A 16247-nucleotide genomic window follows, 5' to 3' on the forward strand; every position below is an offset into this window, starting at 1 on the left:
GAAGTGCAGCCTTGACTGCAGAGGAAGTAAAACAGATGGGCCTCGTGGACAGGAGGACTCCATCCATTTTCCAAGCACAGCAATAAAAATCATTTTAAATCTTAATATTAATTGTGTTAATTTTTAAAATCAACACTGGTTTGGCTCTTTTTCTTTCTTTTTTGTGTTCCTCTTCACTGAATGAACTCCTTAACATCATCCTTCAAGATATATGTCTATTTTACAGTCCTTTTGTATTGTGGTAAAATATATATGGTATAAAATTTACCATTTTAACCAGTTTTGAATGCATGGTTCAGTGGTATTAAGCACATTCGTATTGTTGTGCACATGTCACCACCATCCATCTCCAGATCTTTTCCATCTTCCCAAACTGAAACTGTGCCCATGGACACCTCCCCACCCCCTCATCCCCCATCCCCTGGCAACCACCCTTCTACTTTCTGTCTCTGTGATTTTGACTAGTCTAGGAACCCTGCTGTAAGTAATGGTTCCTTTTTTAAAAAGGATTTATTTTTTGGCCATGCCCCATGGCATGTGGGATCTTAGTTCCCCAACCAGAGATCGAACCTGTGCCCCTTGCATTGGAAGTGCAGAATCTTAACCCCTGGACTGCCAGGGAAGTCCCATTGGTACCTTTTTTAGTAAATTTAATGAATTGAAATATCGAACATATTGAGGGATGCTCAGAAAGCCTGAGTAGCCCTGGGGATATAAATGGAGGCTGAGAATCAGACCAACTTTCATTTCCATTGACCTCATTTGAGGCAACATCCAAGCCAGTATTGTGAAAAGGTCACCATCCGGCTGCAACCCTGGAGGTATTTTCCTCTGTGAATTCTCTGCTGCTGAAGCGCTTATCACTTTGTTGTCTGTATTTCTTTCTGGTTTATTACCGATCATTTCCTGTTGTGCCCTCTCACTTAGAAACACAAGTGAATGTACTTACTATGTGTTTGTTTTGAAAAAATGGTTGGTGTTTCCAATTCTGGAAACAATAGAAAAGAACCAAAAGATTGTTTCATCAAATATATGTTGGCACCCATAGCAAGACACATGTTACAAGATGTTAAAATATAGGGGGAAGATACAAGCCATCTTAGAACTGATGCAATTCACTGATAAAATTCATCAAGACAGGCCAGAAAAGTAGAACATTAGTAGTCAGCCAAAGGTCATTAATGCAAAGACGTGCCAGTACAGTAAAGATTTTTTTTCAAGAGATTTCATTAGCGCTTCGCCTGCCTTTTACCACGGGGCGTGTTTGTGAGTCTTCACTGTGCACCCCGCTCTCTCACAGGGCAGATGACCACGAGAGCCGGCTGCTACAGAGACCTGAGGTTCCCGGTGAACGCATCATTCTGCAGCCCCGACGCCCGGCCTGTCACAGGGGTCGTGCCTTGCAAAGTGTCCGCCTGTCCCCCCAGGTAAGAACTGCCATGTTCCTCTGAATGGGTGTCAGGGTTTTGCAGATATAATGCTGCAGCCTTGGTGCTCCTGAGTCTGGGGAACAGAAGTGCCAACCACTGCCACATAATCCACGACAGCAGAGGCAAAAGGAACAAGAAGTGCCTGAACAGGTGAGCCAAATAAAGTGCGCTGGGGCTGGAAATAGCCTGCAAAGCCATGTCAGTGGGAGCGAAGGTCTCGTAGTAGATGGCGCTTGTTCTGTCTTACTCAGTGCAGGCTGTGGGAGGGATGGTGCGCTGTGGATATAGGAACGCTTTCCCTCGCAGCCTCTATCCCCTTCGCTGGTGTTTCCTTTTCTTACTGAGTGAAACCTGTTAGAAGAACCCGCTGGCGAGGCCTGTCCAGGCTGTAGAGGGAATGTGGCCGCAGCACATGTGTGGGACGGGCCGCAGAAAGCAGGGCTCTGTCACCCCACTCACCGGTCCCCAGTACTGCCGCCCCTCCACGTTTCTGAAGAAAGCTCAGGTTCCCTGACACGGGGGTTGGGAAGGACCCCGAGGAGGCAGCCATGGTCCTGCCCTGCCCCCCTCAGCCATCACTCCCTGCGCTTGTCCGTAGTCCGTCTGCTTCTCACTTGCTTCATCTTCACAGAGGGGCTGTGGAAATCATCTGAGTAACATATTTACGGGATGAAAGGCCCGTTAGACCCTTCAGACAGCGGAGGTACTCGCCACAACACATGTGATCTCATACGTCTTGATTTTAAAGACCCACAAGAGCTGGCTCTGCTGAGCTGAGCCTCAAAAGCAGAAATCTGGATGCCTCTCCCAGAGACAGTAAAACCCAAGAGGAAGGGAGGCACTGTCTCCCTTCTCTCTGAGTTTGTGGGTCCCTGGTCCCTCACTTAGGGTAGAAATGGAGGACACAGGCCAGCATCTGAGAGGCCGGCACCTTGCCCCCCGCCGCTGTGAGTGGGGGTGCCTCCCTGGGAAGATCTGTCCTCCCTCAGAGGGCCAGTGGCCCGACTCAGCCAGGCTCCTCGGCTACCACGCCCCACAGCCTGGTAATGAGAGAGAGAGATGGGTCAGTATTTGCGAAAGGAATTTAGCGCCTGAGGCCCATCACCCACCGAGGCATTGGAGGCGCCCCTGGGGGTTCTTCTGGGACCGAAGGTGCTCCTGGAACTGATGCCCACCCTGGTCCTCGCTTCACCTGTCAGCAATCCTGCAGCCAGCCGGGCGGCCCCATGGTCTGTGCAGGGCCCCATGGCAGACAGAAGCCCAGGCACCATGCGCTCCCTCTGTGCCTGAAGCGACACACCAAGTGCACACCGTCCAGGATGGTTTACGAAATGAAGCCCCTGGTCGGCCAAGAGAGGATATAGCACAGCACCATTTCTGCAAAATGAACCTCCTGTCCGAAGGAAACAAGGGGCCAGACAGCCAGGGCTCCCCGGGTCCGCTGAGGTGTTGCACCAACTTGACCCCTTCTCCCCGGACAGCCGGTTCTGCACCTGTGTTCCAGGTGACACAGCGTGGACCTCACTGTGACCTCTGATCATACATCTCCAAGGAGCCTTGGGGAGAAGGATGTTAGGAGCGCTGCTGCAGGCACTGGGGTTCTCTTTCCATATTGCACCGAGTTCTTGCTAAGGCAGAGGAACCCAGGGTGCCTCAAGGCAACTAGTTAACAGTGTTGAAAAGTCGAAAAACCTCACTAATTTAGACTAAGAGGTGTGTGTGTGTGTGTGTGTGTGTGTGTGTGTGTGTGTGTGTGACATTTATGTGCAGGAGAAACTAAAGTTACTGGTGACTTGGGACTAAATCCATCGGAATGCTAAAGCTCAGGCTGATTGGGAATATGTAGTTCTTGCATGGAATCGCTCCCCGGAATCGTGTGAGTGGCTCATCCCCTTGCAGTCCAAGCTGCCCAGGTGGGCTTGGTGAAGCTCATGACAGTGGACTCAAGAGAACACTCAACCCCAGCCCCGGGCTAAGTCACCCACTCCTCGGCTTCCAGCTTCGTGATTTTAAGCATCCCATAACTCAGATGCGAAGTGATGGTCGGGACACCCTGAATAGGCCCCTCTGCATCTCCAAACCGTGCAGGACTCAGCCCAGGATGCAGGGGTGGCTGGTGGCCCTGAGCGGGCAGGGGAAGCAGAGGCAGCTGTGGTAGCCAGCAACCGCTGCTCCTCCGAGGACGGCCTCCGCCCCGTGGTGCGGGGAGAGAGCTGGGGTTCCCCTCCCCTCCCTCTCCTGGGCTTCCTCCTTGTGCTGAACCCTTAGCGAAGGCATTTAAGCCATGCCCGGCTGCTGTCTGTTCAGTGTTACTCCAGATGGCAGGCTGCTTCTACCAGCGTCTGGTCCCGTGTCAGTGCACCAGAAATGTTACTTTCCACAAAGGTCACTGATTGGATGGGATTATTGGTTATTGGATTTCAGCGATAGAACTCTAGCATACCTTATGTGGTCGGGCAAAACTGTCCTTACTCTCAACCATTATCCATGACTATCATCATCATCTCTTGTGTCTGTTTGTTCCTGGTACAGAATTTTCACGCTTATTGATTCCAGAAAGTCTCTCCAGGGTCAGATGTTGGTTTTGTCCACTGACATATCCTGAGGGACGATAGCTGTGCCTGTCCCTCAGTAAATGCTTGTAGAGTTCAGGGAGGAACCAGGGTCCCACGGGCCAGGGCAAGAACTCCAGGCCTGCGGGGTGGTCTCGGGAAAGTGGCTTCACCTCCTGGTGCCTCGGTTTCCTCGGCTGTGAGTTGACAAAGAGAAAACACGCAGATGTGTGCCCTAAGTACGAAGCTCTGTGGCCAGTCTCCCTTGGGGGGTCTTGTAGGTGAGCCCAGCCGGTCCTGTTTGGATGCTGCCATTGAGAAATAAGACGCTGCTTCGTCAACTGTCCCGTAATCCGTAATAAGTCTTATTTGTATGTTTCCACATGTCTCTCACGTAAAGTACCCGCCCTAGGCCAGCCTCCTTCAAGATCTGCCCCAAGAGTAAGAGAGCTTGTATTATTCTTGATGAGCCACAGCTTTAGGGACTGAGGTCTCATCAGACGCTTTCGGTCACCAGCGCCACCTGAGGCCATTAACATCCGTGTGAGTGATACCACTTGCCTGACTCTCCAGTCCCGTCCCCGCCTCTCGCTCCTGCCGTCAGCAAGGACGGCCAGACCGTGCTTCTCCACGCACATTTCCTCTTTCTTGTCTCTGTTAATAGAACCCCAGACACACACATTCACACACCCACGCTCACACACACTCTCACACTCACGCTCACGCACAGACGCCCTGGTGGATGTTCCCCATCCCCCTCCTAGATCCTCGTCAGCCAACGGGATGCGAGCGGAAGAGATGCAGGTGCCTTCAGAAGCGCTCCTGCAGAAGTGCTCCTTCCTCCCCTCCTGTCCCCTCTCCTGAGCAGTAGCAGAGCTAGCCTTAGCTCCAGCCCCGACAAAGCACATGGGGTCACGAGACAGAATCCCTGATGACTCCCTGGGGCAGAGCTGCCCCCCTCCGCCCCACGTCTCCAGCCCAGCCTTCCGCGTGAAGGGGAAGAGCTCCCTCCCATGTTTGAGCTGTGCTTCCGTGGCCTCTGTTGGGGCAGCTGAGCCCTCTCCTGCCTCCTACCTGCTGCCTCTGTGAGACCTTGGTTCCAAACACCCTTCCCTGGCCATGGCCTCTTTGTCTTTGCAGCTCCTGGGCTCCCAGATAGATCCATGCTCGAGGTGTCCTCCTGTCTCACCCAGTGTCCAGGCTTTAACCCCCTTGTCCAACTCCACTTGCCCAGAAAACCCAGCCCGGCGACACCTCTCTCATCACTCACTCTGCTGCCTGTGGAGCTCGGGAGCTTAATGCTGCCAGAAGTTCACAAGCCCACGTTCTCACTCTGAATGTACGGCCACCGGCTTCCGTGGCCGCCCAGGGTGGCCGGCAGTCCTGACACCCTTCCCTGGGCATCTGGTCCCTCGCGGGACAGTGATTTTACATCACCTCCTGTCTCCTCCAGCTTTCTTCTTCTCCAGCCCACACTCTTGGCCCAGGACCTCAGACCTCAGAGATGGGCTCAGGCAGTGGCCACCCCCTCCTCCCACCAATGCCACCTGAGACACCCCCATCACTCTGCCTTCCTTCCTTCACGCTGGACCAGGGCCCTGCTTCTCCCCCAGAACCTTCATAGTTATGTCTCTGATGCTCCTCCTTCATGCGGATGGAATCCTTCCAAGAAAGATTTTTAAATGGGTGTCGGGTTTCCTTCAGCAAGATTATAAATGTATATATATTTGTATGTTACTAGTTTTTCCGGTAGGTCCCCTGTTCAGCCCACTGTTTCTCTCCCTTGGCCTCCCCCTCCTCCCTACAGTCTGTCTTCCTGGTTGTCAGGGATCTAGAGCCAACAAGGTCTCTGGATTATTCTCCATCTTATATTCTGTACTTAACTCACTGGTGTAGAATTTTACAAGTACACTCTGTCAACAGCTTTGTGTGCTGAAAGAAAAGGCACAGCTCAGGAACAACAGGGTCAGTCTCGGGGAGACTGGAAGTGGTGCGTGGGAACAGCCTGTAGAGAACACAGTGAGGGCACCCAAGTCACCCCAGAAAACCCAGAGGCCCCCATCTTACTGAACTCTTTGATTTATACATCTCATATCTTTTGATATTTATATTTCCTCTGAAAGAGAAAGCTTTGGGAGACAATAGAAAGCCTGGCAGTGAAGCTAATGCCATGCGTCCTTGCTGGGAGACCCCTGAGGAGGACAAGAGGGGCGCCTGCAGGGTTCCTGCTTCACCCCCAGCCAGTTGCAGGAGCCTGATGACAGGCCAGCCCTCAGGTGTCTATGGTCCGGGTGGAACAAAGTTTCCCAGTTCCCAACCCACAGCTCTTCTGCCTCCGAGTCCTTTGGTGGAGTGGACTTAGCATGCTAAGGGGCTAGAGCGGCATAGCCCATGCCTGCCAGCTCGCACCTGGTCGAAGGTGTGGGCTGAGCTGCCGCTTTGGTACTCCTGCCTGTACGTAATCAGGGCAACACAAGGCCAGGATTTGTTGAGGGAATCCACGTAAAAGCTCTTAGCCCAGTACATGGGCTAAAACACTCAGTAATTCTTGGCTGTTTTATTTTTTGCTGCAAAAGGAGAAACAAGTTCACATTAGTTATTTATTTAGTCTGTGAAGCAAAACGACCAGTGACAAACACAGAAGAATGAACCTGTATTATATACCTCAATCCTTGTGGATTGTCATTTTAACCGTTGAATTGGGAAAATAGATCTTAATTTTAAAAGTTGTTGTGCTGTCCTCTGAAATGTGAGATACATTTCTCTCTTGCCCAGAATACCGATGATTTTTTTGTCCCTGATTAAGTGGGCAGCAAACCCAAGCTTTATTTGTCCAAGCAGGAGAGCCCTTGCCTTTCTTACTAGACTGCTCCTGCGAGGCGGCTGGCCGTGACCCTCTCGAGCCGCGTGTCCACCTGCTTCTCCGCGGCCTCACAAAGCCACAGCGGCCACACTGCGTGGCTGCAGTCCTCAGCCTCCCACCTCTTCGGCTGGCTCGGGGCAGGGAGGATGGAGCAGGGTGCAATGTGCTGTCTCCCGCCCCACGTGAAGTGAAGGAGGCTCCCCAAAGGACCGCGGAGCGGAGACTTTCAAACAGCCTAATCCACAGCCCTTCTCCTTTCTAAGTTACAAGAACAGGAAAACTGCTCCGCTGGTGGGAACCCCTTGCCTCCCCGAGCCCTCCCCATCCACGTGTGCGCGCAGCGCGTCGAAGGCGCGCGCGGTGTCGCGGATGGGATCCCAGCTCGTGAATCTCCGCGGGGCAGAGACCTGGGAGTCCAGGACTTCCTAGCTGGAGGAGGAGGATCTCAAATCGTCTGCGAGGCCCCGGCCCGCAGGAGCATTCGACAGCTGCTCCCCTGGGACGGAGCGAGGCCAGCGCCCCGCAAGGAGGCTCTGAGGGCCTCTCACAGACGGCAGCGTGCGGCTCTCCCACGGCTCATTTGAGGGAGAATCGGGCATTTTTATCGCTTGCTTTTGAAACGTGAACTATAAATCACACGGCTATTTATTTCCTTTCTATTTCTCAGTTTATCTAAATGGAGTGGCTCTTCCTGTCATTTATCGTACCTCTCTAGTTTTCGAGGCACAAACACTAATTGTACGCCTTCCTGGACCATGGACTGAAGGTGGAATGAGAGGAAATACTTTCCAGATGGTAAACGAACACTTTTCCTCTCTCTTCAGTATTATTCTAGGAATGCAGAATAAGCGTGTAGATAAAACATACTGTCATCGGATGCCCCACCCCCAGCACACATGTAGCCCCCCTCTGTATTCCTCTCTGCTTGATAGTCGGATGGTCCTATTGTTTTTGCCTACACTTTGCTGACCCTCTACAAACCCATCAGCAAAACTGCTTCTTTTACAACCAAGATACCGAAGCGGGTGACTGCATCCATTTGGTAGAAATGACAGAGAAGATGCAGCAGGACAACTGTATGACTAATGATCTTCTTATGGCAACACTGCCAGTGACAGGAAAGGGGGCAGTGACTTTTTTGTCTCATCTCTTAGATACAAGCCTTGAAAATATTCATGCCCCATAGTGTACAGGTTAGCAAGGGAATGAAAAGGTCCGTGGTCACTGAGGTGATCCGTATAAGTGAAATGGTTTAACTCCCAGGATGCTACAGAAGTGAGTATTTCAGTTCATTTAATTAGCAAAGTGACTGGGAATAAACAAGCCACAGGACTGGCTTCCTGGGCGTGTGACCTGCCCATTCACCCAGGGCCCGGTGCTCAGATGGTCCGCCTCTTGGTTTAATTCTCTGATGCAGCCAACTTGAAATCCCTCATGGTTTTGCACCTTGCACTGGATTCCACAAGTTATACAGCCAGCCCTGCCCCACAGCCCAACTTCTGTGTCAACATTCTTTTCTAGAATCTTTGGAAACTGTACTGGAATGTTTCTTCTTTTAGTAAATCAGTTATACATTACTCTTGAGTTTGGAACACAGTGACTTCAACTCATGGATTTCTCTGGTGACACCACAGTGGCAGATGCGAAGGATACACTTGGTACAATTATCTTTTCTGATTTTCTTTCCACTTACGGGCTGAGCGCCAGTTTTGCTGGACTTAAGAATACTTGCAGATGCGTGAAATAACGCTGAGGAGAGCTTTACAGAACCTGTGTCCTCTGGGTTCCCCAGCTTCTCTGTCCTGTTCTTCTCGTAACGAGCCTGCCTGTATCTAGGGCACCTGATGCTGCAGCTCAAGCCCACAGATGCCACCTCCCTAAGGGGACCTCACTTTTCTTGCGAAGTCTTGTCCTCCCTCCACTGTGCCCCCTTTGAAAAGGCATCTAACCCTCTACAGTTAATCAGGGAAACCAGAAGTGTTATAGCATCTCTGTAATTGACACTCTTTGGAGAAGCATTCAGCTTAAGTGTGAAGTTGCCAGTTCAGGTGCTTGGGTCACGACTTGAAACTGTATAATCACCTAGATGTGACAATATCTCAATATAAAAGAGGATGTCTTACTCTATCTCCTCCAGGAAAGATGTCACTTAACCAAAACAATGAGGTTAAAATACATGCAGGCTGGTATAGTTATTTGTTACAATATATTCACAATGAAAATCAAGTTACAAGTATGGACCAACTGGTCCTAAGCAAGACTGATTTGACTTATTTCCTCAGTTGCTGAAATATTAACATGGGAACCGTTGCAGAAGCAGTGGGAATATAAAAATCATAGCTAACTTTTTAGATCTGGCTTCATCATTTCACACCTAAAAATCTGCCTTATGTAGTTCTGTAAAATAGTTTGGGTTTTGTTTTGTTTCATTTTTTGTCTGCTTATTTGTTTTGCTTTATTTGTTTTGGTGCATGCATGTGTGGCAGTATGTGTGTGTCTGTGTATTTTGTTGTTTTAATATATATATATTTATCTATGTGAGCAAAGGCAGAAAGGCACTTTAGGAATACTTCTATATTTCAGGGAACTTACTTGGAACTCACTTATAAAGGTTAAATAATACCTAAAATTTTCATAATACTTTTATTATTCTGGTCTTCAGACTGCAATATGATCGAAACTAAAATTCATCAAGTCCCCTAATAATATACACTATGGCATATGCTTCAAATACAAAAATGAAAAGCAAACCTACAGATAGATAAATAGAATAGATAGAGAGATGACAATTAGGTAAGTAGGTAGATAGTTAAATAGAATAGATTTTACTACAAATCTATATGTATATCTGTATATTCACTGCAAGTATACTAATCAGGGCTTCTGAAAATATCTGAAGCTTCTCTCAGAATCATCTTTTTTGGGAGAGAACACAGTATGTTGGTTTTTATGTAAGATTAGGAACCATTGTTTTATTCTCCGATCCATGAATTATTTAGAATGATTGTTTTTTGCATTTCTAAATTTATTGAGGCTTCAGGGAAAATTTTTTGTTATTTCAGATGTTACTACATTGAGATCAAAGAAAGAGTTAAAATCTATATCATTTTTAGCATTTTCAAGACTTCCTTTATGCCTTAGGAATGGGAGTTGTTATAAATATTTTCTGTGGGAATGAAGGAATGTGTGTTTTGTGTTGTATTAGGGTTATTTATATGACAGGTCAAGCTCCTTACTTATTTATTCAAATATGTTCTGACTCTTTGTCTATCTTGTGTGTCTGTTTCTGAGAGAAATACTTTAAAATCTCTCATTATGATTGTTTATTTTTCAGTTTCTCCTATTAAGTTTACTTTATAGTTAACATTAAAATTCCACTTTATGTTGTTAGGTAGGGTTTTCTGCATGTGTGGTTTCTGCATGAATTGTTCTTTATTATTAAATAATGTCCGTCCTTATCCCTAATATTGCTTTTCAGTGGATGGTCTATTTTTTCAGAAATTAACATTATGACACTAGCCTCCATTTACTTATTTTTGACCTGGCTTACATGTTTTCATTATCTTTATTTTTAAACGCCTGTATTATTAGGTTTTTCTGCACCTTGATTAAATAACTTTCTGTTGGATTTTGACTTTATCAAATCAAGAATATCTTTTACACACAAGCTTAGCCCGTTTATATGAGGTATGGTTGCTCTTGTACTAAATTTAGGTCTAGATTTAGGATGTGTGTCCTCCATTTACCAGGCCTTGTCTTTGCGCCTGATTGTTTCATGGCTTTACTCTTTTCTGATGAGTTTGTACAATTCTCTTTATGCTGTTTTATGGCCACTCCTGCAAGAAATTATACCTTCTCCTTCTTTCACACCACTGCTTTTTGATATAAATAAATAAAACAACCATATAAATCAGTGTAACTTTTAAAATATACAAGATTACCCACACGTGATTCTTATAAAACTCTCAAATAAGTAACTTACAGAAAAAAGCTAAGTGAACTGTGACAGAGCTTAAACTGGATTAAATCTCCTTACAGAGCAGTTATAGAGAGCTGGCAAAATTGCTAGAGTTCTCTGTGTGCTTTCTTTGAGGAGGGTGAGAAAGCACTGGGTCAGGAGGCAGACAGAAGACACCTGCGGGAAAGAGGAAGGGAGTCCAAGCGTGCATCACCTTGGAGGCCAGGCCCGCTCACATCCTGCTCCTCGAGTGGTGATAAAATTTAGGAAGGTCAGGGTCATCAGCACCATGTGACCATTTCCAGTGGGGGTGGGAACAGAGGCATGGGGTTGAGAGAGAGAGAGAGAGAGATGAGAAAGCAGAGCACGTGAGCACAGGCGTGTCCCCAGGGAGTCTCGCCGTACAGCAAAGCAAAGGGACAGAACCGCACCTGGAATGGCCATGAAGCCCAGGAGGGTTGGCTGCTGCTTCCCTCCTTTTCACATGAGAGCTGGTGCAGCGAGCCTGTGCACCTTTGGAAATGATCAGGGAGGGGACTGAGAGCTCAGATGTGTCAGCAGCTGTGAGGGTGGCCCTAGGCGGGAGCAGGGAGAGGTGATGGCCAGACGCTGAGGAAGTTCGTTTTCCCAGTGAAAGGAGCCAAGTCCTTCTGTTACCAAATGCAGGTCCAGCTGAAACCCAATATTCGAGAGACAAGTGTTGGTAGGAAAGGAAAATTTGCTTTATTCCGGAGGCCGGCAACCTGGGGAGAAGGTGGACTTATATCCAAAGGCCAACTCCCCGCTGCCAATCAGAGGGCAAGAGCTTTCAAAGGGGAGTTTCAGGGGTGCACAGGCAGAGGAAGGGTGCTACATGCAGAAACAGCTCAGTGAGCTCTGAAATCAAAATTAGTCATGCAGTGGTCTGATCAGTATTATCTTGATTATTTTAAGTACAGTTAATCTTCAGTTGCAGGGTTGGTTTGTTCCCATTTCCTTGAGGCCAAGTTCTCAGAATTGTGTCAGATGGCTCAGCTTTTGTCGTGGTTACAATCTGGTCATCATGTAGTGAAATTCTTCCACCTGGTGAAGGTATCAGTATTTACAAAAGAACTTTAAGAACGTGACTCAGAATATTACCTACAGCCCTTGAGAAGGAACTAAAGGTCCTTGACTTTGTTTAATGGCTAAACTATTCTTATTTTGTCTTGTTTGACGGTTTTTCTTTGCTTCTGCATTTTCTCACTTCTCTGCATAAATTCATTCTTTGGCTAAACTTTTTCTACAACCAGGAGGCAGGTGGAGGACCCGGGAAGGCCCCGAAGGGTCCTGCTCCGTTTCACTGCCTGGGAGTGAGGGCAGGAGCAGCTGCTGCCTGGAGGGGAAGGAGAAATCAAGGTGGGCAGCGCTCTGACCAGCCATGTAAGTCTCAGGTGGGCATCTCCCTGAGAGCCCACTTAGCCCTGCAGGTCCTAAGTTGAACCTAATCACCCAGGTCATGGGTGCAGATGTGGTGGGGAGAGTTGGCTTAACCAGAATTAGGATAAAAAGAAAAAAAAAATAGGTTATAATTCATCTCATTTCAGTGATTCACCAATAAAAATATGTGTATCCAAGAAACCCCTGGTACTTAAGAGGGTTCACATTTTAGTGGACATGCATTTTGCCAAAATGCATGATCAGTATTTTTCAGGTACTGATTAGTGCTCAATTAATGAAATGAGGAAAACAGGTAGATTCAGTTCTGGAAAGGGGGATGGCGTCCTGTTCTTCTCCCCAGGTGACCTCGGTTTTACCTCCATCTAACAGGGCTTAGTTTTTATCTAGTGTTTAAAGATGTGCATTGTATTTCCCACCTGGACACCAAATGTGAATAAACTAGCAGTCAGTCTGTGGCTCAGTTCAGGAAGCAGGAACACCCACTGCAGGAGGCCGCCCACATGGGCATCCCAAGGGCTTCCGCGGCCCCTTTCTAGAAGCGTCTAGAAGCATGTGACTCTGCCCCGCAGGAAGTCTCCAGGCCCATGTCTGTGCTGAAGAGCTTCGGATGGGCACTCCCAGGAGTGTGGGACGTGGGAACACTTTGTTTCCTGAGGAGCCATGTCTCAGGAAACATGACTTCAGAAACCAGAGAACCGGGTCGTTCGTTCAGTGGACTGAAATCATCCACAGTTTGTCATTTCAGGCCAAGTTGGTTTGTTTTTCATGTTGTATTTTCCAGAGGGTAAGACCAAAGGGCAGGAAAGAGGATGGCTGTTTGCATATTGACTGAATATTGGCCAAGTATTTTTGAACTATCTGTCAGTTCAAAATCAGTTATTGAAATTGAACCCTCCTCTCTAGGAACCTCCTTGAAAGAGATGTTGATTTGCAGACATCTCTTCTGTGCCCCGTGTGTGATGAGTATCTATATCCAGGGCCTGTGTGCGGCCTCCCTGCCAGGCAGACGTGGGCTCAAGCTGCCAGGGTATTTTCAGATTAGCCCTCTCCTGAGCCGGGCATAAAATGTCCAATATTCTGAGCATCAGTCCTAGAAAAACCACATATTCACCTGATGATTCAGCTCACGAAATCAAAATCATGTGACTTAAATATAGACAGTAAGGATCAAAAAAGAAGGAAAAAGCACTTCAGACTGCTAACAAGTCCATCTACCAGGAATGTTACATTACTGTCTTCCTCAACATAGTTGAATAAAATACTCTCCATATTCAGTTTAACTATAAATCATCCTATCTTATTTAACAACACCCAGTGACTTTCATTCATGAGAGTGGCATTTTTAAACAGGGTTTAGGTTTAAGGAGAAGATTCACAAACTCTACCGTTTGTATATTTGGGGTGGGTCACACACGATACTTCAGGCCATCAACCTGAATTTATGCTCAGAAATCAGGCATATTCTTTTTATGCTGGAAAACAGGTGACAAGTGTCCAGCTTGGCTCCTGGTACTTGACATGATATGACACTGTAATAAACTAGGTTTTTAGAGGAAGATCCTTTAAGAAGACTGTCTCCCTTTGTTTTGTTTTGTTTTGTTTTAATGTATGAGAAGTCCAAGGTCATAGTGTCAGACAAAATTCCTGAACCTTCTCTTCAAAAGTAGCATGTGCCCTCCCCAGCCTTCCCAGATTCAGAAGTCAACGTGAACATGGGAAGGGCAGGAGGGGACCCATCCTTTATTTTTTCCCTAAAGATGACCCCACAAGTCTGAACTGAGCAGGTCGAAGAGGAGGGGAGGGAAGGGGAGGGGATGGAAGAGGCCAAAGGTGACTCTCCCTTTGCTGCATCACCATAGCCCCACTAAGGGCTGGGCTCCTCCACCACCTCAGAAATGCTGCATCCTAGGCTGGCGGGATGCTCAGCCACGCATCTGTCTCCGTGGCAACCTCTGCAAAAGTGGGCTCCTGACTTGTAGAGCCTCTAGAGGTTCCTTAAGGTTTCAGACCAAACTTACAAGGTGGTACCACGTGGTAGAGTATGAAATGGCTCCTTTCGGCTCCCTGAAAAGCTACCTGAGTCATTTTGGAAGGAAAAGTTACTTTTTTCCCACCATAATCTTTCTCCATTTTGCCTGCTTCCACACCCCCAGCACCTTAAAAAAAAAGTTTCACTAAATTAAAAAAAAAAAATCACTGACCTTACAGGACGAGGAAAATTGAACAAATGAGCATAGTGAACTCATGTAACCTTGAAAGAGCTTTAGCTTAAGAGGGCCACCAAACTAATTGACTAGAGTTCGACACAGGAATTTAATAATTTATTTTGCAAATCACATTAGAATTTGCTTAAGAATTCAGTTTAGTTTTGATTGACTTTTGATGTGTTGTCATCCCAAAGTCACCTATAAGCCATGGTTTTGCCAAGCATATTCACCAGTTGTAGAGATCTTATCACATTATTGAGGTCTGGAAGGAAAATGAAATTTATGCATTAATTTTATCACGTGGCTATGAGATTTTTTTGACAAGTATGAATATCATTAGTGAAACTTAGATTTTTCTCATCCGTTTTTTGGCAGTGGTTCTGCTTAAGCAGTCCTTATTTTATTTATAAAGTTTCCAATAAATATTACCTATGTTTCATTGCATCTTTGAAGGTATGCATGAATTTTTAAACAATATTCCCAGAACCAAAGAGATCCTCAAATTAATTTGTTTAGATAAGCTACATTTTCAATTAAAATACTACTTTCAAGACTAGACCCCATTTCAACAAAGAAATGATGTTGCAGGATGAAATAGGACCGCATGACAGCATAAAATTTTTTGTGTTCAACTTGGTTTCTTTTCCTACAGGTTCCATATAAGTTCAGGGCAAAAGACCTAAAAGAGAGCAAATTCTTAATATGCTTCTGACTGTGGTCAGAAGGAATGTAATTGTCGTAATGACCACAGTCTCCTAGAATGTTTAGATTTGTCTGGATCCCACGCAAGACACGAATCCACACAAGTATCCCCCTTCTCCCCTCCGGCTGCCACATTCTCGCAGCCTTATTTTACTTCTATGTCAAACAAAATTCCAAGAATCCACACAAGTATCCCCCTTCTCCCTCCAGCTGCCACATTCTCGCAGCCTTATTTTACTTCTACGTCAAACAAAATTCCAACAAGAGGGATTTTTAAATTGTTTTGATGCATTTATTACATTTTTTTAATGAAAAAGAGGACTGAAGAGAAGAATTCATATAAATTCTCAAAATTCAACATTTACACTAAACCTAGGTTTTTGCTTCTTACCTCTATTCTTTTAATTGATTTTTATTCTACTTAGTAACTCTGCAGATAGTTCAAAAAGCCACTCTGTACTTTAAGGGTTACTTTGGGAAGTCACACTCCCTGCCCCACCTGCCCAGCCTGCCCCCAATCTCACTGACCAGCAGGAGTAATTCAGTTATCTTGGGGTCTATTCCATTATTTCTAAATACTATGTGTAATTACCATTTTCCTATTTGTTGGTTTTGGAGATTACCCTTTTACCCATCACAGGAGAGGATGTAGCTCTTCTGCATCACTTTGTATCACTCTCACATCACCAAGCCCTCTCTTTACACCAACTTCCTTTGCCTCCATCCTCTCAATAAGGGTATATCCCATTAGTATTCGGTGTTTACATCATTATTTATTATTCTCTGCTGTCTAGGTAGAATACACTGATGCTGTGTCCTTTTGTATATAAAATTGCATTTTTCTAAAAGTGAATAATTGCCTGAATTTTGCCTGCTTAGGTTTTTTTTTTTTGGTTTTTTTTTTACATAAACCCCCAAAAGATTCATGTTCATGGATTCATTTAACCAATACCCATTGAGAGTCTGCTCTGTGCCAGGCACTTGGCCAACATCAGTGAGCAACTAGATTAAGGTCTGTGTTGTAGAGAGCTTCCTGGGGGAGAGACACAGTCAACAATAAACATAGTGTACTTTTTAAACAACGGCATATTTAGGAGGTGATAAGAACCATGGATA

At 46.4% G+C, this 16247-nt stretch overlaps 1 protein-coding gene across 3 annotated transcripts in view; it reads left to right on the forward strand.

Annotated features, from left to right (window-relative positions):
• ADAMTS16 (ADAM metallopeptidase with thrombospondin type 1 motif 16) overlaps positions 1 to 16247 on the forward strand; it is a 163056-nt gene that overhangs the window by 104758 nt on the left and 42051 nt on the right. For all 3 annotated transcript variants that reach the window (XR_009502205.1, XM_059916071.1, XM_059916072.1), the window contains exon 18: positions 1301 to 1427. Coding sequence is in view for 2 of the 3 variants with exons in the window: in XM_059916071.1 (XP_059772054.1) it covers positions 1301 to 1427 (127 nt within the window). In the remaining variant the exon portion in view is untranslated. The remainder of the gene's footprint in view (positions 1 to 1300; positions 1428 to 16247) is intronic.

The sequence above is a fragment of the Balaenoptera ricei genome, chromosome 3 (assembly GCF_028023285.1).
Source record: "Balaenoptera ricei isolate mBalRic1 chromosome 3, mBalRic1.hap2, whole genome shotgun sequence".
NCBI classification, from domain to species: Eukaryota; Metazoa; Chordata; class Mammalia; order Artiodactyla; family Balaenopteridae; genus Balaenoptera; species Balaenoptera ricei.